The following is a 21,770-nucleotide window of genomic DNA, read 5'->3' as shown; positions in this document are numbered from 1 at the left end:
AGCATTTTGGAAGATGGGTGTCACTTGAGGTCAGGAGTTTGAGACCAGCCCAGCCAACATGGTGAAACCCCGGCTCTGTTAAATATACCAAAAATTAGCTGGGTGTGGTGGATTGCCTGAGGTCAGGAGTTTGAGACCACCCTGGCCACCAGCATGGCGTAACCCTGTCTCTACTAGAAATACAAAATACTAGAAATACAAAAATACAGCTGGGTGCCTGTAATCCCAGCTACTCGAGAGGTTGACGGAGAAGAATCACTTGAACCCAGGAGGCAGAGGTTGCAGTGAACCAAGACTGTGGCACTGCACTCCAGCCTGGGAGACAGAGCAAGACTATATCTCGAGAAAAAAAAAGAAATTAGTGACCCAAATCTTTAATTCACCCAATATTCCCCCTCACCCTGCATTCCATTATTCTCATGTAAACAAGAAAAGAGGGTAGTACAATGGTTAGTAATGACAGCAGCCACTACTGAATGCATGTGCTTGGATTTGGTTTCATTCAACCTTCAAATACCTGTGAGATGTACAGCATCCTATTCAACTGAGAAGATCCCATTAAGCAGCCTAAGATTTCATCAGTAGAGCCAGAACAATAAATTTTTTTTCTGTCCTCGAGATGGAGTTTTGCTCTGTTGCCCAGGCTGGAGTGCAATGGCATGATCTTGGCTCACTGCTACCTCTGCCTCCTAGGTTCAAGCAATTCTCTTGCATCAGCCTCAAGTAGCTGGGATTACAGGCACGCGCCACCATGCCCGGCTAATTTTTTTGTATTTTTAGTAGACATGGGGTTTCACCATGTTGGCCAGGCTGGTCTTGAACTCCTGACCTCGTGATCCACCCACCTTGGCCTCCCAAAGTGCTGGGATACAGGCATGAGCCACCGCACCCGGCCAAGACTCTTTATTTATTTATTTATTTATTTTTGAGACAGTCTCACACTGTTGCCCAGGCTGGAGTGCGGTGGTGTGATCTCAGCTCACGGCAACCTCCGCCTCTCAGGTTCAAATGATTCTCCTGCCTCAGCCTCCTGAGTAGCTGGGACTACAGGCGCGCGCCAACATGCCCAGCTAAGCTAATTTTTGTATTATTAGTAGAGACGGGGTTTCACTATGTTGACCAGGCTGGTCTTGAACTCCTGACCTCAAGTGATCCACCCGCCTCGGCCTCCCAGCGTGAGCCACTGCGCCTGGCCCAGGGCAATAATTTGAGGCCAATGACCACCTACTACACCAATGTGGCCAAGTGAGGCTTCATGGACTCCTCCCATGATGGTTCTCATCACCTGGGCAGCCACATGGACAGCTTCCCACGGGGAGAGCTCTCAAACCAGAGGACTAACAGAAAAGGGGCAACTTGATGTTCCTGAAGGGTTCTTGCTTGAAAAATGTCAATAGCTGGTATTCTGAATCATCATACAGGAGAAGCATGAACCATGAGTGAATGATCTGATAGAAGATAAAGATTCTGGGCTGGGCACGGTGGCTCACACCCCACTTTGGGAGGCCGGGGGGGTGGGGGGTGGATCACCTGAGGTCATGAGTTCGAGACCAGCCTGGCCAATGTGGTAAAACTCCATCTCTACTAAGAATACAAAAATTAACCAGGTGTGGTGGTGTGCACCTGTAATCCCAGCTACTCAGGAGGCTGAGGCAGGAGAATCACTTGAACCTGGTAGGTGGAGGCTGCAGTGAGCTGAGATCATACCATTGCACTCCAGCCTGGGTGACAGAGCGAGACTCCATCTCAAAAAAAAAAAAAAAAAAAAAAAAAAGAAAAAACCAAAACCAAAACATAAGGACTCTGGCTGGGCATGGTGGCTCACGCCTATAATCCCAGCACTTTGGGAGCCTCTGCGGGGGGGGGGCAGGTCACCTGAGGTCATGAGTTCAAGACCAGCCTGGCAATGTGGCGAAACCATCTCTACTAAAAGCGCAAAAATTAGCCAGGTGTGGTGGCGGGTGCCTGTAATCCCAGCTACTTGGGAGGCTGAGGCAGCAGAATTACTTGAACCTGGGAGGCAGATGTTGCAGTGAGCCAAGATCGTGCCACTGCACTTCGGCTTGGGCAACAGAGCAAGACTCCATCTGAAGGAAAAAAAAAAAAAAAGGAAGATAAAGATTCTGGGAGTTTCTTTGGATTCAGGGTCCTCACGTATGGTTGTCCAGGTTGTTCACTGCTCAAGGCAAGTAGAAACTCAAGTTCAGCCCATGTTGCATCCTGGGTCATCTGCCCTTAGTACTGTTTCTAGTCAGAATAACGAACTTTTTCTTATTTACACAAAATTGCCATATAAGCTTGTGGTAGCTGTTTGTATGATGAAGCATTTTAATGATTAAGAGATATACCCGAGATATCGCAGGTTACATTCTGGATGTCTCAAGACCTCACACAATGCGGGAAGCATATCATTCTGGTCATTGCCTTGAAGGGTCAGATACGTTACAGTCTTGTGACCTCGAAGAGCTAGGCAGAGGTTCCGATGAGCATCAGCTGGGGAAATGTTTTTGAACCTAGGGAAAAGAGAACGAAAGTGAAATCTTTAGTGTGTACACCTGTATCGTACTTAAATGGAAACCAGGGGCTCAATATATTTAAACTTTAGGAACTATTTTTTCCATGTTTAAATTTTTGTCCATCTTTACAAATTTTTTTTTTTTCTTTGAGATGGAGTCTCACTCTGTCACCCAGGCTGGAGTGCAGTGGCGTGATCTCGGCTCACTGCAAAGCAAACTCTGCCTCCCGGACTCAAGCGACTCCTACCTTCAGCATCCGGAATAGCTGGGATTATAGGCACCTGCCACCACACCTAGCAAATTTTTGTATTTTTAGTAGAGACAGGGTTTTGCACCATCTTGGCCAGGCTGGTCTTGAACTCCTGACCTCAAGTGATCCCTCCGCCTTGGGCCCCCGAAGTGCTGGGACTACAGGCGTGAGCCATTGTGCCCGGCCCTTTTTTTTTCTTTTGTTTTTTTTGAGACAGAGTCTCGCTCTGTCACTCAGACTGGAGTCTAGTGGCAAGATCTCGGTTCACTGCAACCTCCGCCTCCTGGGTTCAAGCAACTCTCCTGCCTCAGCCTCCCAAGTAGCTGATATTACAGGTGCCTGCCACCACGCCTGGATAATTTTTGTATTTTTAGTAGAGGCAGGGTTTTGTCATGTTGGCCAGGCTGGTCTCGAACTCCTGACCTCAAGTGATCTGTCTGCCTCGGCCTCCCGAAGTGTTGGAATTACAGGTGTGAACCACCATGCCCTGCCTCGTATAAAGTAATTTAGTAATTTCTAAATTACTTTATACAATTATCCCACAAGACAAATTTAAGGACAGGACTCTCTCAATTCCCTGTGTCTTGAGCACCTAAGAGTCTAGGACAGGAATCTGAATATTGTTATAGCGTTAAAATTGTAACATTTTCACACCCTAAGGATTTCAGTTCACGAATTAGTTTCTACTTACACCACTCTCTGGAGATGACAGGTGTCAGAGGCTATTCCTTCACACAGGATCCTTACTAGGGAGGCACTGAGAAAGCTATTATTGATTGCTAGACCCATCAGATCCTTATTTGAGCCAAATATGGAACAAAGGTCCATCCAGAAAGGAAGCACGTGCTGATCATCCTGGGATCTACAGGGAAGAGAAGAAGCGGGTTACACCAAATGTATGTCCATCACAGCTGAAGTATTTAGGGTTTCTCTGGGCATATACCCCTAACAAATAAGTATAATTGAAAACTGGACCATTTAATCATTTAGCACCACCATCAGACAACTCAACACCCAAAAAGCATCACAGGACAAAGAACCTATTCTTCTTAGACAAAAATCCAATAGAGGGTAAAAATAAGTTAAAATGCTAAGCACATCATTGATAAAAGAGAAGACTGGGCACGGTGGCTCACGCCTATAATCCTAGCACTTTGTGAGGCTGAGGCAGGTGGATCACCTCAGGTCAGGAGTTTGAGACCTGCCTGGCCAACATGGTGAAACCCCATCTCTACTAAAAGTACAAAAATTAGCTGGGCATGGTCGTGGGTGGCTGTAATCCCAGCTACTCATGAGGCTGAGGCAGGAGAATCATTGAACCTGGTGGGGCGGAGGTTGCAGTGAGCTGAGATCGAGCCACTTCACTCCAACCTGAGAAAAAGAGTGAAACTCTGTCTCAAAAAAAAAAAAAAAAAAAAAAAAAAATTGGGAATATACATACCAATAAGAAATATTCAGACAGGGCGTGTGGTAGCTCATGCCTGTAATCCCAGTGCTTTGGGAGTTCAAGACCAGCCTGGGCAACATAGTGAGATTCTGTCTTTCCAAAAAAAAACAAAAAAACCCACTTACATTAGCTGGGCATGATGGTGCACACCTAATACCTGTCATCCCAGGTACTCAGGAACAACACTTGAACCCAGAAGTTTGAGGCTGCAGTGAGCTATGATTGCACCACTGTACTCCAGCCTGAGCAACAGAGCAAGACCCTGTCTTAAAAAAATATATTTGGGCCGGGCATGGTGAATCATGCCTGTAATCCCACTTTGGGAGGCTGAGGCAGGTGGATCACCTGAGGTCAGGAGGAGTTCAAGACCAGACTGGCCAACATGGTGAGATCTCATCTCTACTGAAAATATAAAAATTAGCCAAGCAAGGTGGTGGGCGCCTGTAGTCCCAGCTACTCAGAAGGCTGAGGCAGGAGAATCGCTTGAACCCAGGAGGCAGAGGTTGCAGTGAGCCAAGATCACGCCACTGCGCTCCAGGTTGGGCGACAGAGCAAGACTCCATCTGAAAAACAAAACAAAACAAACAAAGTCCAACAAGAGGGAATTCCTGACCCTAAGTCACAGTGCATAGGAGGCTCTGGCCTCTTCCTAAGGGTGCATGGGATGAGGCTAAAGATGGAACGACTGGTAGAGTGAAACGGTTCTTACCTCTCAACCTCAGCGTCTGATTCAGACGCAGTGACATTCTCCGGGAGATTCGCCTGTATTACCTGCAGTGACATTTTCTGCAGGTTTTGACAGTGCTTGAGGCAAAATGAAGATGGCACAACGTCTACTGCATTTAAGTGCAGGGATATTTCTTTGAACTGAGCCATCACCTCCTTCACCAGCTCTTCCTCCTGAGACTCGTACAGACAGCCAAGGAGCTCCTTCAGGTCTGTCACCGTTGAATGTCCACCCTTACAACTTATGTCGCATCGCAGCAATTCCTGTTTGATGTCCGGTGATATCCGGCAGCCAAAAGTGGCCTCCAGCTCCTTGGCTCTCTTCTCGTTAGCGAGGCCAAAGGAGTAGTATCCTGCTTGGATCAGGTCGGGGTTCCTGAGTCTTTCTTCTCCGGAAAGCAGCTTCTGTATGTCCCCAATGTCCCAGGCGTGGCCGTCCCTGTCCTCCTCCTCCTCCTTCTCCAGGGCGTAGAACAGCGCAGTGAGAAACTGCTGGAAGCTGAGGTGAATGAAGGAGTAGCAGCCTTTGGAGACTGTGTCCTGGCGGAGGATGTCTCCGTCCAGGAACAGACGGAGGTCGGACTCCTGCACCCTGAGCCTTTCCAGGTCCTCTCGGTGGAGCACAGACATCTGCGCCCACAGGCCCTGCGCGGCCAGAAAGCTCAGCGTCCGCAGCGCGCCCCGCAGCTGTGCGCCCTGCGGGAACCGGCTGCAGAGGAAGCGCAGGAACAGCCCCGTGCGGGTGAGGCAGGTGGGGGCCGTGTCCTCCCCCTTCTCCATCTGCAGCTTCAGAGTCGTGCACACGATCCAGCACACCGCGGGGGCCGACCCCAGCTGGAACAGGGCCGCGTTGCTCCTCATCAGCTCAAAGGCACGCATGGCTTGGTCCTCGTCTCCAAAGTGTCTCAGGAAATAGGCCCTCCTGTCCTCCTCCAGGAAGCCCTCCACCCTTATGTAGATTGGCTCCTCCACCAGGAACCGGAGGTCCCTCAGTGCCCTGGGCCGCGTGGTGACCAGCAGGGCGGCCTTGGGTAACATATACCTGTTCAGCAAACTCCCCAGGAGGACGGGCACCGGCTTCTTCTTCTCCCAGTCCCTGCACATGTCCTGGATCAGCGCCCCAGGTGCAGCTCCCAGCTCATCAAAGCCGTCAATCACGAACAAGATTTTCTGTGCTTGAGCTAGGATGTGTGGAATGTCATCCTGCAATTCAGGCCAGTCTTTGGAGATCAGCTCTGCAAAACTGCACGGGCCCAGGCGGCCGAGCTCCCTGCAGCTGAGGTAGAACGCATATTTGAATTTGTGGATGAGGTTGTCCTCTGCCCAGTCTAGCATTAGTTTCTGGGCCAGCGTGGTTTTCCCAAGGCCTGCAGGACCATACAGCACCACCGTGTATGAGAAGGGCCCGGGAAGCACCCTGGGGTTGCTGAATGGGATCAGCATCTTGTATCTCTCAGCCATAACCTGGACCTCTTTGCTATCTCCAGGCCAGCTCTTCCACATCTCCCGGAACTTCGTCTTCAATATATACCTGTACCTATTGTCTTTGTCTTTATCATTGGTGAGGAGGGAAGGGAGAGAGAGGATGCAATCAGTTACCCATAGGGAAAACCAAAATAACAAAATGCCTTGTGTTGGCCGGGCGCGGTGGCTCATGCCTGTAATCCCAGCCCTTTGGGAGGCCGAGGCAGGCAGATCACCTGACATTGGGAGTTCAAGACCAGCCTGACCAACATGAAGAAACCTTGTCTCTACTAAAAATTAAAAATTAGCCGGTCATGGTGGCGCAGGCCTGTAATTCCAGCTACTCGGGAGGCTGAGGCAGGAGAATTGCTTGAACCTGGGAGGCGGAGGTTGCAGTGAGTCAAGATCATGCCACGGCACTCCAGCCTGGACAACAAGAGCAAAACTCCGTCTCGATACATACATACATACATAAATGCTTTGTGTTACATAGGAAAGTTAAGAGGACTTCAAGTTTATAAAGAGAAACCTGATCCCAAGCTCACTGCAGGAAGATATGGTACAGACCTGGCTTTTCTCCTTTAAAGACTTCTTTACCCAGGCAGGTGACATTTCCCTCTTTGGTTTCTGTAAATGCTACAAAATACAAACTCATGTGAGCGTGACACAAAATCAGGTGTATTTCCCGTGGAGTCCCAATTAGAGAAAAGGAGTCAGGCTGATGGGGCGGGGGGCGGGAATCAGATAAAGCAAATAAGCTACAAATATGTTTTCCGGCCAGGTGTGATGGCTCATGCCTATAATCCCAGAACTTTGGGAGACTGAGGTGGGTGGATCACTTGAGCTCAGGAGTTGGAGACCAGCCTGGCCAACACAGAAACCCCATCTCTACTAAAAATGCAAAAATTAGCCAGGCGTGGTGGCACACGCCTGTAATCTCAGCTACTTGGGAGGCCGAGAGGCTCGAGAATTGCTTGAACCTGGGAGGTGGAGGTTGCAGTAAGAGATCGCACTACTGCACTCCACCCTGGGCAACAGAACAAGACTCCATCTCAACAAAATAAATAAATAAGCTTTCCTCCATGGTTCAGGGCATACAAACAAGAGGAAATGGGTCAGCTATAGTTCTGTTTGAGACAGTCTCACTCTGTTGCCCAGGCTGGAGTGCAGTGGCGCAATCTCAGCTTACTGCAACCTCCGTCTCCCGGGTTCAAGCGATTCTCCTGCCTCAGCTTCCCGAGCAACTGGAATTACAGGCATGTGCCACTGCGTCTAGGCTAATTTTTGTATTTTTAGTAGAGAAGGGGTTTCGCCATGTTGGCCAGGCCAGTCTAGAACTCCTGACCTCAGGTGATCCACCCACCTCGGCCTCCCAAAGTGCTGGGATTACAGGCATGAACCACTGCACTGGGCCAGGTCTGCTTTTATGGTCCAGGAGATAACGGCCCAAGATGTTTGGCCTTCCTGGCCAGATCACACACAGAGCTCACAAACTCCCTGCTTGCCATGAAACGCCTCAGTTTATCAAACACCTCTGCTGAAAGAAGACTGCAAGTTAAACCCCCTGTTGACATTATCAATCAGCCCAAGCCCTATTCTATAAAATCTGCAGGAAGCTTTGGTCTCCTGGCAGTGAGCTTCTCTCATGACAACCTGCCTGCTGTGGTCTCTCTGCCAATGTCTTTTCCTACTTTCTCCAATAAATCTGCATTCGTTTACCTACGATTGTCTTCATAAATTTCTTTACCTGCGGCTGGGCGCGGTGGCTCACGCCTGTAATCCCAGCACTTTGGGAGGCCAAGGCAGGTGGATCACAAGGTCAGGAGATCAAGACCATCCTGGCTAACACGGTGAAACCCTGTCTCTACTAAAAATACAAAAAACTAGCTGGGCGTGTGGCGGGCGCCTGTAGTCCCAGCTACTGGGGAGGCTGAGGCAGGAGAATGGCGTGAACCCAGGAGGCGGAGCTTGCAGTGATCTGAGATTGCGCCACTGCACTCCAGCCTGGGAGACAGAGCAAGACTGTCTCAAAAAAAAAAAAAAAAAAAAAAATTTCCTTACCCACCATGCCACCAGGCACTGTTCACCCACATTTCCTGCTGAAGCATGATAGAGCAGGCTCCACAGTACCCCAAGTCGCACTGGAATTCTTTGACAAGACTGTGTGTTAGGCCGGGCACAGTGGCTCACGCCTGTCATCCCAGCACTTTGGGAGGCTGAGGTGGACAGATCACGAGGTTAGGAGATCGAGACCATCTTGGCTAACACGGTGAAACCCCGTCTCTACTAAAATACAAAAAATCAGCTGGGTGTGGTGGCACACGCCTGTACTCCCAGCTACTTGGGAGGCTGAGGCAGGAGAATCGCTTGAACCTGGGTGGCAGAGGTTGCAGTGAGCCAAGATTGCACCACTGCACTCCAGTCTGGGTGACAGAGCAAGACTCCGTCTCAAAAAAAAAAAAAAAAAAAGATTGTGTGCTGGGAATGACATTGGCCGGGTCTAGAGAGATGAACAGGGCAAACAATTCCTTCAACCAAGTTACTCACCTCTATCATACAGAGCCATAACAAGAAATACTTGCTGTATCAAGCCAATGTGGGCTAGGTACGGTGGCTCATGCCTGTAATTCCAGCACTTTGGGAGGCCGAGGTGGGTGGATCACCTGAGGTCAGGAGTTCAAGACCAGCCTGGCCAACATGGTGAAACTCTGTGTCTACTAAAAATACTAAAAAATGCAAAAATTAGCCAGATGTGGTGGTGGGCGCCTATGATCCCAGCTACTCGGGAGGCTGAGGCAGAATCACTTGAACCTGGGAGGTGGAGGTTGTGGTGAGCCGAGATCACACCATTGCACTCCAGCCTGGGCAACAAGGGCGAAACTCTTTCTCAAGAAAAAACAAAAATGCTACCAGGAAGATAAGAGGGAACGTGGAGTAAGCAAGGCTGATCTGAAACTTATCACAGGCTGGGTGCGGTGGTTCACACCTGTAATCCCAGCACTTTGGGAGACTGAGAGGGGGTGCAGATCTCTTGAGGTCAGGAGTTCAAGACCAGCCTGACTGAGATGGTGAAACCTGTCTCTACTAAAAATACAAAAAAAAATTAGCTGGGCGTGGTGGCATGCACCTGTAGTCCCAGCTACTCAGGAGGCTGAGGCAGGACAATCACTTGAATCTGGGAGGCGGAGGTTGCAGTGAACAGGGATGGTGCCACTATACTCCAGCCTGGGTGACAAGAACAAGACTTCGTCTCAAAAAAAAAAAAAAAAAAAAAAAATTAGTTGGGTGTGGTGGCAGGTGCCTATAATCCTGGCTACTCAGGAGGCTGAGTCAGGAGAATCAGGAGAATCGCTTGAACCTGGGAGGTGGAAGTTACAGTGAGCCGAGATCTCGCCATTGCATTCCAGCCTGGGCAACAGAGAAACTGTCTCAAAACAAAAACTCTCTGCACCGTGCTCCTAACTTTCTACAAACTGAGTTCTAATTCTCTGCAACGTTCGTTCTTCCCTCTATTCTTATGGGAGGTTGGCATTCTCCAGGAGACAGTGGGCACATTAAGAATAGTGGAGAAAAAGATTGGAGAGAGATGGGGTTCTTCAAAGGAACAGGAGAAAGCAGCAAGAAGGGGCGGCTTCCCTCAGCTGACTCCAACATCGGAGGTCCTGACACCCACCTAGTGCTTCTGCTTTGAAGTGCTCCAGCATTTCCTCCACGTCTAGAGGTGGTTGTTCTTTCCGTGTTATCCCTGAAGAAAAAGGGGGCGCATTACAGGCCTGTTGCTGTGCTGGCAGTGGGACTCCAAGATGGCTCAAGTTCGACCACTGAGTCTCAATAGTTAAGTCTAGATTAGGTAATTTACTAGATTACTAAAAAGGATGTTGACAAGGTACTGGATGTAAAAGTGAAAGTACATTAGGCCATGATCCCAGGTTTACGTGCCTTTCTGGTGAGAAGTCCTTAGTAGTTCAGAACACATGGTGTGAAAAACACACACACACAGACACACAGTACTCACACACAACACACAGACACAGACATACACACAACACACACAGACACACACACAGACACACAGTACTCACACACAACACAGACACATAGACACAGACATACACACAACACACAGACACACACACAGACACACACACACACACTCATGCATAAGGCCACTGGAAAGGCTTTGAGGATTAACTGCCTAGATTTTCTTTTTTTTGAGATGTAGTTTTGCTCTTGTTGCCCAGGCTGGAGTGCAATGGTGCGATCTCGGCTCACTGCAACCTCCGCCTCCTGGGTTCAAAGTGATCTCCTGCCTCAGCCTCCCGAGTAGCTGGGATTACAGGCATGCGCCACCATACCTGGCTAATTTTTTTTTTTTTTTGGGACGGAGTCTCGCTCTGTCGCCCAGGCTGGAGTGCAGTGGCGCGATATCGGCTCACTGCAACCTCTGCCTCCCGGGTTCACGCCATTCTCCTGCCTCAGCCTCCCGAGTAGCTGGTGGGACTGCAGGTGCCCGCCACCACACCCAGCTAATTTTTGGTATTTTTAGTAGAGTCAGGGTTTCAACACTTTGAGAGGCCGAGGCAGGCGGATCATGAGGTCAGGAGATCCAGACCATCCTGGCCAACATGGTGAAGCCCCACCTCTACTAAAACAAAAAATTAGCCAGGCATGGTGGTGTGTACCTGTAAGTCCCAGCTGCTTGCGAGGCTCAGGCAGGGGAATTGCTTGAACCCAGGAGGCGGAGATTGCAGTGAGCCAAGATCGCTCCACTGCACTTCAGCCTGGCAAAAGAGCAAGCAAGACTCCGTCTCAAAAAAAAAAAAAAAAAAAAGAGAACAAGGTGGAATTCTAATAAGAATATCTGCAGCTTAACCCTGGATAATGAAGGGGCGAGTCTGTAGAACTCCTGAAAAGATGCTGGGGAGGCAACTGGCATGTGAACTTCAGGACAAAGGCTGGTCTGAGAAGAGCCTTTAGAGTCTTCACCACCAGGTGCGGTGGTTCATGCCTGTAATCCCAGCACTTTGGGAGCCTGAGGCAGACAGATCACTTGAGGTCAGGAGTTTGAGACCAGCCTGGCCAACATGGTAAAACCCTGTCTCTACTAAAAATACAAAAATTAGCCAGGCGTGGTGGTAGGCGCCTGTAACCCCAGCTACTCCGGAGGCTAAGGCAGGAGAATCACTTGAACCTGGGAGGCGGAGGCTGCAGTGAGATTGTACCACTGCACTCCAGCCTGGGTGACAGAGCACAACTCTCAAAAAAGGTCTTCATGAGACCAGGTGCAGTGACTCACACCTGTAATCCCAGCACTTTGGGAGGCTGAGGCAGGCGGATCACGAGGTCAGGAGTTCAAGACCAGCCTGGCTAACATGGTGAAACCCCATCTCTACTAAAATTACAAAAATTAGCTGGGCTTGGTGGCAGACGCCTGTAATCCCAGCTACTCGGGAGGCTGAGGCAAGAGAATCGTTTGAACCGGGAGGCGGAGGTCAGAGGTTGCAGTGAGCCGAGATCATGCCACTGCATTCCATCCTGGGCAACAGACTGAGACTTTGTCCAAAAAAAAAAAAAGTCTTCATGGCCAGGTGTGGTGAATCATGTCTGTAATCCCAGCACTTTGGGAGGCCAAGGTGGGAGGATCACTTGAGACCAGGAGTTTGACACCACATTTGGCAACATAGTGAAACTGTCCCTACCAAAAATACAAATATTAGTCAGGTGTGGCAGTGCACACCTGTATTCCCAGCTACTCAGGAGGCTGAGGTAAGAGGATCTCTGGAGCCTGGAAGTTTGAGACTGCAATGAGCTATGACTGTGCCACTGCAATCACACCAGAGCAACACAGCAAGACCCCATCTCAAAAAACAATCTTCAGGGGCTGGGCGCGGTGGCTCACGCTTGTAATCCCAGCACTTTGGGAGGCCGAGGCGGGCGGATCACGAGGTCAGGAGATCGAGACCATCCTGGCTAACATGGTGAAACCCCATCTCTACTAAAAACACAAAAAAATTAGCCGGGCGTGGTGGCAGGGGCCTGTAGTCCCAGCTACTTGGGAGGCTGAGGCAGGAGAAAGGTGTGAACCCGGGAGGTGGAGCTTGCAGTGAGCCGGGACCACGCCACTGCACTCCAGCCTGAGCAACAGAACGAGACTCCGTCTCAAAAAAAAAAAAAAAAAAAAAAAAAAAAAATCTTCAGGATATAAGTAGCTGGTAAGGGCCAGGTGTCATGGCTCACACCTGTACCCCAGCAGTTTGGGAGGGTGAGGCGGGAGGACTGATTGAGTTTAGTAATTCGAGACCAGCCTGGGTGAACATAGCAAGACCCTGTCTCTACAAAAAGTGAAAAAAATTAGCCAGGCGTGATGGCAGGTGCCTGTGGTCCCAGCTACTCAGGAGGCTGAGGCAGGAGGATCACCAGAGCCTGGGAGGTCAAGGCTGCAGTGAGCCATGATTGCACCACTGCACTCCAGCCTAAGTGACAGAGTGAAGCCCTGTTTCAAAAAACAAAACAAAAAAAAGTCAGGTGTGGGGGTGACTCACGCCTATAATCCCAGCATTTTGGGACACTGAGGTGGGCAGATCACTTGAGGTCAGGAGTTCAAGACCAGCCTGGCCAACATGGTGAAACCCCATCTCTACAAAAACCACAAAAAATTAGCCGGGCCTGGTGGCAGGCACCTGTAATCCCAGCTACTCCAGAGGCTGAGGCAGGAGAACTGCTTGAACCCGGGAGGTGGAGGTTGCAGTCAGCCGAGGTCGTACCACTGCACTTCAGCCTAGGTGACAGAGCAAGCCTCCATCTCAAAAAAGAAAGTCTCTAGCTTATCCAGATTCAAAGGCCAAGCTTACCCTTCCCCGCTTTGTATGTATTTATAGATTTTCAACAAACGCTATCGTGTTTCAGCTTCCCAGGTCTTACTGCTATGCACCTGCGTGACCAGGTCCGCCCTGGGAGAAGGGATGCGAAGTCCGGCATTTCTTTGCATTCTTAGTGCTCGGCACATTCTCCTTAAAACAAAGGCCCGAGTCCCCAGATCTCACATGAAGAATAAAAGTTATAAATGAGGTAACTTACCTAATGATAGAGGCTTCCTTTTATTTAACGATTTCAAAGCTGCTTCTGAAAAAGGAGAAGGGGGGAAAAATTTTGCATTTTAACATAAGGTCAAGATTTTATTGCCTTCATAAAAGAAAAGATGACACTTAGAACTGGATCACTTGTTCCTTTCTCTTATCTCCTTCCAGTTCAAAATGCTTGCATCTTTTGAGACAGAGTGTCACTCTGTTGCCCAGGCTGGAGTGGCACGATCTTGGCTCACTGCAACCTCTGCCTCCCAGGTTCAAGCGATTCTCCTGCCTCAGCTTCCTGAGTAGCTGGGACTACAGGCATACACCACCATGCCTGGCTAAGTTTTGTATTTTTAGTAGAGATGGGGTTTCACCATTTTGGCCAGGCTGGTCTCAAACTCCTGACCTTGTGATCCGCCCACCTCGGCCTCCCAAAGTGTTGGGATTACAGGCGTGAGCCACCGCGCTCGGCTGCTTGTATCTTTTAATAGGCAGCATTCTTAGATCTGCAGTTGGGCTCAAGGCACTCAAGCCTCAGCACAATCTTCTTTGTAGTTTTAGCCTTTTTCTGGAAAATCGGCTTAGTCTGCCCACCATAGCCACTCTGCTTCCTGTCATAACACTGCTTCCCCTGGGCATACCAAGAATCCTTGCCCTGTGTCACTTTGTGGGGCTGGTGCTTGCCACACTTCTTACAGAAAGTCCGGCGGGTTTTAGGAACATTCACCATGTTTGTGTGAGCGCTATCGGCATGGAAAGAAAATTTGCATTTTTTTTAAGAGCCCAGACCCTCGTAAGTTTACAACTCTCTGGGTTTCCCCTCCTGCTGTTTTCAAACTTGTAACCTCCGGAGGTCAGCTAGAGTTAAAAACCCTCGGCCGGGCATGGTTGCTCACACCTGTAATCCCAACACTTTGGGAGGCCGAGGTGGGCAGATCACCTGAACTCGGGAGTTCGAGACCAGTCTGGTCAACATGGTGAAATCCTGTCTCTACTAAAATACAAAAATTAGCGGGCGTGGTGATGGGCGCCTGTAATCCCAGCTACTCTGGAGGCTGAGGCAGGAGAATCACTTAAACCCGGGACGAGGAGGTCACAGTGAGCCGAGATTGTGCCATTGCGCTTTAGCCTGGGCGCAATGTTTCACAGAGTGAAACTTTGTCTCAAAACCAAAACCAAAATCCAAACCAAACAATAACAACAAAAAAACCGTCACCCATCGTTAAAGACAGGAAACATTATGTTAAAAAGTGATTTCTAGCTGAAATAAAACTGGCAATTTTTAAATAAAAAGATAGGATTTCCTTAAGGTTGAGGAGTATTCCATTGTGTAATTAATACCATGTTTCTTTTTTTTTTTTTTTTGAGATGGAGTCTTGCTGTCACCCAGGCTGGAGTGCAGTGGCACGATCTTGGCTCACTGCAACCTCTGACTCCCTGGTTCAAGCAATCCTCCTTGCCTCAGCCTCCCAAGTAGCTGAGACTACAGGAGTGTGCCACCACGCCCGGCTAATTTTTTAAATATTTTTAGTAGAGACAGGGTTTCACCACATTGGCCTGACTGGTCTCAAACTCCTGGCCTCAAGTGATCCACCCGCCTTGGCCTCCCAAAGTGCTGGGATTACAGGCGTGAGCCACTGCGCCCAGCCTACCATGTTTCCTTTTTGAGGCTTGGGGTCCCAACAATCTCATAACCCAGGCAGTAGGCAGGGTACCCAACAGGCACATTTTCTATTCATCCACTGATGGTCACTTAGACTGACCCTATATCTTGGTTACTGTAAATAAAGCTGCACTGGCCAGGCACTGTGGCTCATGTTTCTGATCCCAGGACTTTGGGAAGCCAAGGCAGGAGGATTGGTTGAGCCTACAGAAGTTCGAGACCAGCCTGGGCAACATGGTGAAACCCTATCTCTACAAAAAAAAAAAAAAAAAATACAAGAATCAGTGAGGTGTAGTGGGAGGCTATAGTGGCAGGATTGCTCAAGTCTGGGAGGTCGAGGCTGCAGTGAGCTGTGATTGCCCCATTGTACTCCAGCCTGAGGAAGAAAATGAGACCCCGTTTCAAAAAAAAGTATAGCTGGGCATAGTGGCTCACACCTGTAATTCTAGCACATTGGGAGGCTGAGGCGGGTTGATCACGTGGTCAGGATTTCAAGACCAGCCTGGCCGACATAGTGAAACCCCATCTCTATTAAAACACAAAATTTAGCCAGGCGCAGTGGCAGGTGCCTGTATAACCCTAGCTATTCAAGAGGCTGATGCAGGAGAATCGCTTGAATCCGGGGGGGTGGGAGTTGCAATAAGCTGAGATTGTGCCACTGTACTCCATCCTGGGTGACAGAGTGAGATCCTCTCTCAAGAAGAGTTAAATAACCATAGTTCATGTGCATTTTATTGTATTGTTATTTTTAATTGTCTTCGCCCCCATTATTTTTGATCTAGGATTGGTTAAATCCACAGATATGTTAGGCCAACTGTACGATACCTGAAAGGGATAGAAATAGGTAGAAAATAAGGACCAGGACAGACACCAGGGTTTATGAAGATCCAGCACCTGTGTTCAGAACAAGCAGTCCCTCTCCAAGCCTCAATGCCATTTTTTCTTTCTGAGACAGAATTTTTGCTCTTGTTGCCCAGGCTGGGGTGCAATGGCGTGATCTCGGCTCATAGCAACCCCTGCCTCCTGGATTTAAGTGATTCTCCTGCCTCAGCCTCCCGAGTAGCTGGGATTACAGGTGTCTGCCACCACACCCAGCTAATTTTTGTATTTTTAGTAGAGATGCTGTTTCACCATGTTGGTCAGGGCTGGTCTCAAACTCCTGACCCTCAGGTGATCCAACCACCTCGGCCTCCCAAAGTGCTGGGATGACAGGCGTGAGCCAGCACGCCTGGCCTTCTGAATTTCTAAAGTCCTGGAGAGGACGCCTGCTTCCTCCTAGGACACAGTGTAGACCGATTTCCACTCACCTCTGAGTTCATCCTTTGCTCTCTGAGACAGATCCATTCGGTGCATCTTTTCAAAGACCTGGATGCTCGCCATCTCCACCCAGTAGCTGTCACAATGGCTGGTGAGGATTTCTGCCAGTTGCTTCCCATCAGCCTTGTCTACCTCCTTGTGGGGGATCTTCTGGAGCTCATGTGCCAGGGAGGCGGTCGTGATCAGAAACTTGAACTTGCTCAACTCATCCTGGCTGAGCTGCTCCAGGAGAGCCTGCAGGTTGAAGCCCATCTGCGTCGAAGACACCATCTTGTCCCACGTGGGAGCTCTGATGAGAATTAAGGGAGAAATGGAGAGGGATGGTGATTAGCACTCCTGTCTCAAATGCCAGTCCCCACTGTGCCATGAACAAGGACACTCACTATCTACCCTGCTTCTTCAAGAACAAACTCCCAGCCTGGGCAACATAGTGAGACCCCCATCTCCACAAAAAATAAGTTAGCAGTGGGTGGTGGTACATGCCTGTAGTCCCAGCTACTCAGGAGGCTGCGGTGGGAGGATCACTTGAGCCTGGGAGACTGAAACTGCAGTGAGCCTTGATTGTGCCACTGCACTCCCATCTGGGCAACAGCAAGACCTCAACTCATTTTATTTTTATTACTTATTTTTGAGACAGTTTCACTCTGCTGCCCAGGCTGGAGTGCAGTAGTACGATCTCAGCTCACTGCAACCTCTGCTTCCCAGGTTCAAACAATTCTCCTGCCTCAGCCTCTCGAGTAGCTGGGATTATGGGCACCCACCACCACGCTCAGCTACTTTTTGTATTTTTTTTTTTTTTTTTTTTGAGACGGAATCTCACTTTGTCACCCTGGCTGGAGTGCAGTGCTGCAATCTCGGCTCACTGGAACCTCCGCCTCCGGGATTCAAGCAATTCTCCTGCCTCAGCCTCCCGAGTAGCTGGGATTACAGGCATTCACCACTATGCCCAGCTAATTTTTTGTATTTTTAGTAGAGATGGGGGTTTCGCCAAGTTGCCAGGCTGGTCTCAAACTCCTGACCTCGTGATTCACCCGCCTTGGTGCCCAGCTAGTTTTTCTAATTGCAAAATAACCAGCTACTGTCAGGGTTTTCTCTGAGGGGCTGCTCAGGTTCTAAAAGTTAACCTGTAAAGCGAAAACACTCTCTCATTATAGCAAAGTAGTAACACAACAATGAAAGGACAAGCATAGATCAGATGAGGAAGTGGGGAGCTATGTGGATCACCCAGGAGACAAGACACTTTGTGAAAACTGGGGTGAATAAGAAAATGCAAACACACAGCCCGGCACAGTGGCTCACGCCTGTAATCCCAGCACTTTGGGAGGCCGAGGCGGGCGGATCATGAGGTCAGGAGATCGAGACCATCCTTGCTAACACAGTGAAACCCCGTCTCTACTGAAAATACAAAAAATTAGCCGAGTGTGGTGGCAGGCGCCTGTAGTTCCAGCTACTTGGGAGGCTGAGGCAGGAGAATCGCTTGAACCCGAGAGTGGGAGGCAGAGGTTGTGGTGAGCTGACATGGCACCGCTGCACCCCAGCCTGGGGTGACAAGAGTGAAACTGTCTCAAAAAAAGGCTTGAAGATGAGTTAGTGGTGGAGCCTGGTCTCAGGACACAGGTGTGTGGCTTTTACTTTACTGAAGCTGGCCGGGGGGCCATGGCTCACACCTGGAACCCCAACACTTTGGGAAGCCAAGGTGGGGGGATTGCTTGGAGTCTAAGACCAGCCTGGGCAACATGGCAAAACCCTGTCTCTACAAAAAAATAAAAAAATAAAAAGATGTGCTGGGCATAGTGGCATGCACCTGTAGTCCCAGCTACTGAGGAGGCTGAGGTGGGAGGATCACCTGAGCCAGGGAAGTTAAGGCTGCAGTGAGCTTTGGTCACACCACTGCACTCCAGCCTGGTAAAACAAAAACACAACACTGGGGGTGGTGGCTGACGCTTGTAATCCCCGCACTTTGGGAAGCTGAGGTGGGTGGATCACTCCAGTCCGGAAGTTCCAGACCAGCCTGGCAACATAAGACTCTGTCTCTATTTTAAAAACGACAACAGGGCCGGGTGGGGTGGCTCACGCCTGTAATCACAGCACTTTGGGAGGCCGAGATGGGAGGATCACCTGAGGTCTGGAGCTTGAGACCAGCCTGGCCAACATAGTGAAACCCTATATCGACTAAAAATACGAAAATTAGCCAGGTTGCTGACAGGCGGCTGTAGTCCCAGCTACTTAGGAGGCTGAGAGAATTGCTTGAACCTGGGAGGTGGAGGTTGCAGTCAGCTGAGATAGCGCCATTGTACTCCAGCCTGGGAAACAGAGCTAGACTTTGTCTCAAAAAAAAAAAAAAAAAAAAAAAATAGCAGTAGCAACAAAAACTTTACAGAAAGGGTGTAACACCTCTCTATATGATAGCTGTGAATAGCATGAGAATGGCAACTGGCATAGGTATTTGCATAAGACTCAGGTCCGGAAGCTGGACTAGAACGCTGCTAAGAGGCTCTGTCGCCCCAGTGAATAAAAGACAATACCTTCTGTTAAGAGGACTCATTAGACACAAAACCTTAGCACCGCCCAGGACTCCACACAGCAACCTCAGCATCTGACCTGTTCCAACATATTTTTTTTTTGGAGCTCTCTATAGCTCTATCCTAAATCCCCCAAGAGAACAGAAATAAAGCACACAAAACTATCCTCTTGTGAGCCAACGTAGAGTCTCTCTAGATCTAAGCATCTGCTACTCTTTCCCAAGTCAGAACCACTGAATTTTATTTTATTTTTTGAGACAGTTTCTCTCTTGCTGTGCAGGCTGGAGAGCAATGGTATGATCTCGGCTCCCGACAACCTCCGCCTCCCGGGTTCAAGTGATTCTCCTGCCTCAGCCTCCCGAGTAGCTGGGATTACAGGCATGCGCTACCACGCCCACCTAATTTTATATTTTTAGGAGAGATGGGGTTTCTACATGTTGATCAGGCTGGTCTCGAACTCCCGACCTCAGGTGATCCGCCCGCCTCGGCCTCCCAAAGCGCTGCGATTACAGGCGTGAGTCACTGAGACAGGCAGACCACTGAGTTTCTAACAGAAGAAAAGAGTTAGGCCGGGCGCGGTGGCTCCTGCCTGTAATCCCAGAACTTTGGGAGTCTGAGGCATGAAGATCGCTTGAGCCCAGGAGTTAGAGACCAGCTTCGGCAACATACTAAGACCCTACATCTAGTGAGTCTCTACAAACAGTGGTAATAATATTATTATTAGCCAGAACAGATGTGGTGGCACCCTCCCACGGTCCCAGCTACTTCAGAGGCTGAAGTGTGAGGACTGCTTGAGCCTGAGAGGTCAAGGCTTCAGTGAGCCGAGATCCTGCCACTGCGCTCCAGCCTGGGAAACAGAGTAAGACCCTCAAAAAAAAAAAAATGCTGGGCGCGGTGGCTCACGCCTGTAATCCCGGCACCTTGGGAGGCCGAGGCGGGCGGATCACAAGGTCAGAAGACTGAGACCAGCCTGGCCAACATGGTGAAACCCCGTCTCTACTAAAAATACAAAAAAATTAGCTGGGCGTGGTGGCGGGCGCCTGTAGTCCCAGCTACTCGGGAGGCTGAGGCAGGAGAATGGCGGGAACCCGGGAGGCGGAGCTTGCAGTGACCCGAGATCGCGCCACCTCACTCCAGCCTGGGCGACAGAGCGAGACTTCGTCCCAAAAAAAAAAAATATATGAAATAAAAGGAGAAATTTTACCAACTATGGAATGGAGAAATAAACAAATGCAGTTGCAGACTTGCCGGAGAGCTACTCACCACCCAATACCCGGCCCTACTCTCCGGCGGCGATGGGGGCTGTAGGTGGAGAAAGCTCTAATAAGGCTTCTCTTTCGGCCGCAGCCCTGTGATTGGCCCTCGGGGCGTAATCCTTGCTGAGCACTTCCTGTATCCACCGGAACTACTGAGAGGTCATTTGGGGGCGGGGGGTGGTGGGCGGCGATTCCTCACCTGAGCTTCCCCATCTCCACCTGTGGTTCTCAATCTTGGCTGCCTGTTAAACTTACCTATCTGGAGCCTCATTTCAAAGCACGAACGCCCAGAGATTCTGCTTGATTGGTCAGACTGGCGCTGCCCAGACCCTGGAGTTCTTTCGAGAGCCCCAGATAATTGTGATTGCCGCTGAGGCTGAGAATCACCGCTTAGAAGCCTCAGCTGTGATTGGCTACCTTCTCCCATCACCCCAGGTATATTATTAATAAAAATCCAACCGTATTTCAAGTGAAATATCAATGACACGTCAACTATGAGACACATGAAAAGCACCAAGTTCATCAGTTTCACATTCACAGTATTAATTTTTTTTTTTTTTTAGTGGAGTCTTGCTCTGTTCCCCAGGCTGGAGTGCAATGGCACGATCTCGGCTCCCCGCAGCCTCCGCCTGCCGGGTTCAAGCGATTCCCCTGCCTCAGCCTCCCGAGTAGCTGAGATTACAAGCATGCGCCACAACGCCTGGCTAATTTTTGTATTTTTTTCAGTAGAGACGGGGTTTTGCCATGCTGGCCAGGCTGGTCTCAAACTCCTGACCTCAGGTGATCTGCCAGCCTCAGCCTCCTAAAGTGCTGGGATTACAGGCGTGAGCCACCGTGCCTGGCTGGCAGTATTAATTTTGTAAACATATAGCCAGGCGCAGTGGCTCACGCCTGTAATCCCAGCACTTTGGGAGGCCGAGGCGGACGAATCACGAGGTCAGGAGATCGAGACCATCCTGGCTAACACGGTGAAATCCCGTCTTTACTAAAAATACAAAAAATTAGCCGGGCGTGGTGGTGGGCGCCTGTAGTCCCAGCTACTCAAGAGGCTGAGGCAGGAGAATGGCGTGAACCCGGGAGACGGAGCTTGCAGTGAGCCGAGATCGCGCCACCTCACTCCAGCCTGGGCAACAGAGTGACTCCGTCTCAAAAAAAAAAAAAAAAAAAAAAAAAACCATATAAATAAGACTAAAAAGTTGGGTTTTGGCCGGGCGCAGTGGCTCACGCCTGTAATCCCAGCACTTTGGAAGACCGAGGTGGGTGGATCACGAGGTCAGGAGTTCGAGACCAGCCTGGCCAACATGGTGAAACCCCGTCTCAACTAAAAATACAAAAAATTAGTCGGGCATGGAGGCGGGTGCCTGTAATCCCAGCTACTTGGGAGGCTGAGGCAGAGAATTGCTTGAACCCAGGAGGCAGAGGTTGCAGTGAGCCGAGACTGCGCCACTGCACTCCAGCCTGGGTGACAGAGTGAGACTCCGTCTCAAAAAAAAAAAAAAAAAGTTGAGTTTTATAGCTTTTTTTCATGTTTCTTTGTTT

The 21,770-nt window shown here is 49.7% G+C and overlaps 2 protein-coding genes across 2 annotated transcripts in view; both read right to left on the bottom strand.

Annotated features, from left to right (window-relative positions):
* The window catches only part of NLRP2 (NLR family pyrin domain containing 2), a 32,060-nt gene extending 11,740 nt beyond the window's left edge, over nucleotides 1-20,320 (bottom strand). The window contains exons 1-8 of the mRNA XM_054463797.2: nucleotides 20,239-20,320; nucleotides 16,444-16,742; nucleotides 13,481-13,525; nucleotides 10,077-10,148; nucleotides 6,971-7,039; nucleotides 4,923-6,489; nucleotides 3,458-3,628; nucleotides 2,349-2,513 (exon numbers count right to left, since the gene is read on the bottom strand). Coding sequence (XP_054319772.2) covers nucleotides 2,349-2,513; nucleotides 3,458-3,628; nucleotides 4,923-6,489; nucleotides 6,971-7,039; nucleotides 10,077-10,148; nucleotides 13,481-13,525; nucleotides 16,444-16,723 — 2,369 coding nt within the window. The 5' untranslated portion in view covers nucleotides 16,724-16,742; nucleotides 20,239-20,320. The remainder of the gene's footprint in view (nucleotides 1-2,348; nucleotides 2,514-3,457; nucleotides 3,629-4,922; nucleotides 6,490-6,970; nucleotides 7,040-10,076; nucleotides 10,149-13,480; nucleotides 13,526-16,443; nucleotides 16,743-20,238) is intronic.
* On the bottom strand, nucleotides 13,609-14,203 carry LOC129020042 (large ribosomal subunit protein eL42-like). Its single transcript, XM_054463800.2, has 2 exons — nucleotides 13,971-14,203; nucleotides 13,609-13,684 (listed from the first exon to the last, which is right to left on the bottom strand). Exons 1-2 carry the CDS (start codon nucleotides 14,201-14,203, stop codon nucleotides 13,609-13,611), a joined length of 309 nt encoding a protein of 102 aa, XP_054319775.1.
* Nucleotides 20,321-21,770: the final 1,450 nt, after the last annotated feature.

This window comes from Pongo pygmaeus, chromosome 20, assembly GCF_028885625.2.
Source record: "Pongo pygmaeus isolate AG05252 chromosome 20, NHGRI_mPonPyg2-v2.0_pri, whole genome shotgun sequence".
Classification (NCBI taxonomy): Eukaryota; Metazoa; Chordata; class Mammalia; order Primates; family Hominidae; genus Pongo; species Pongo pygmaeus.
This window is presented reverse-complemented; position numbering and strand designations above follow the sequence as displayed.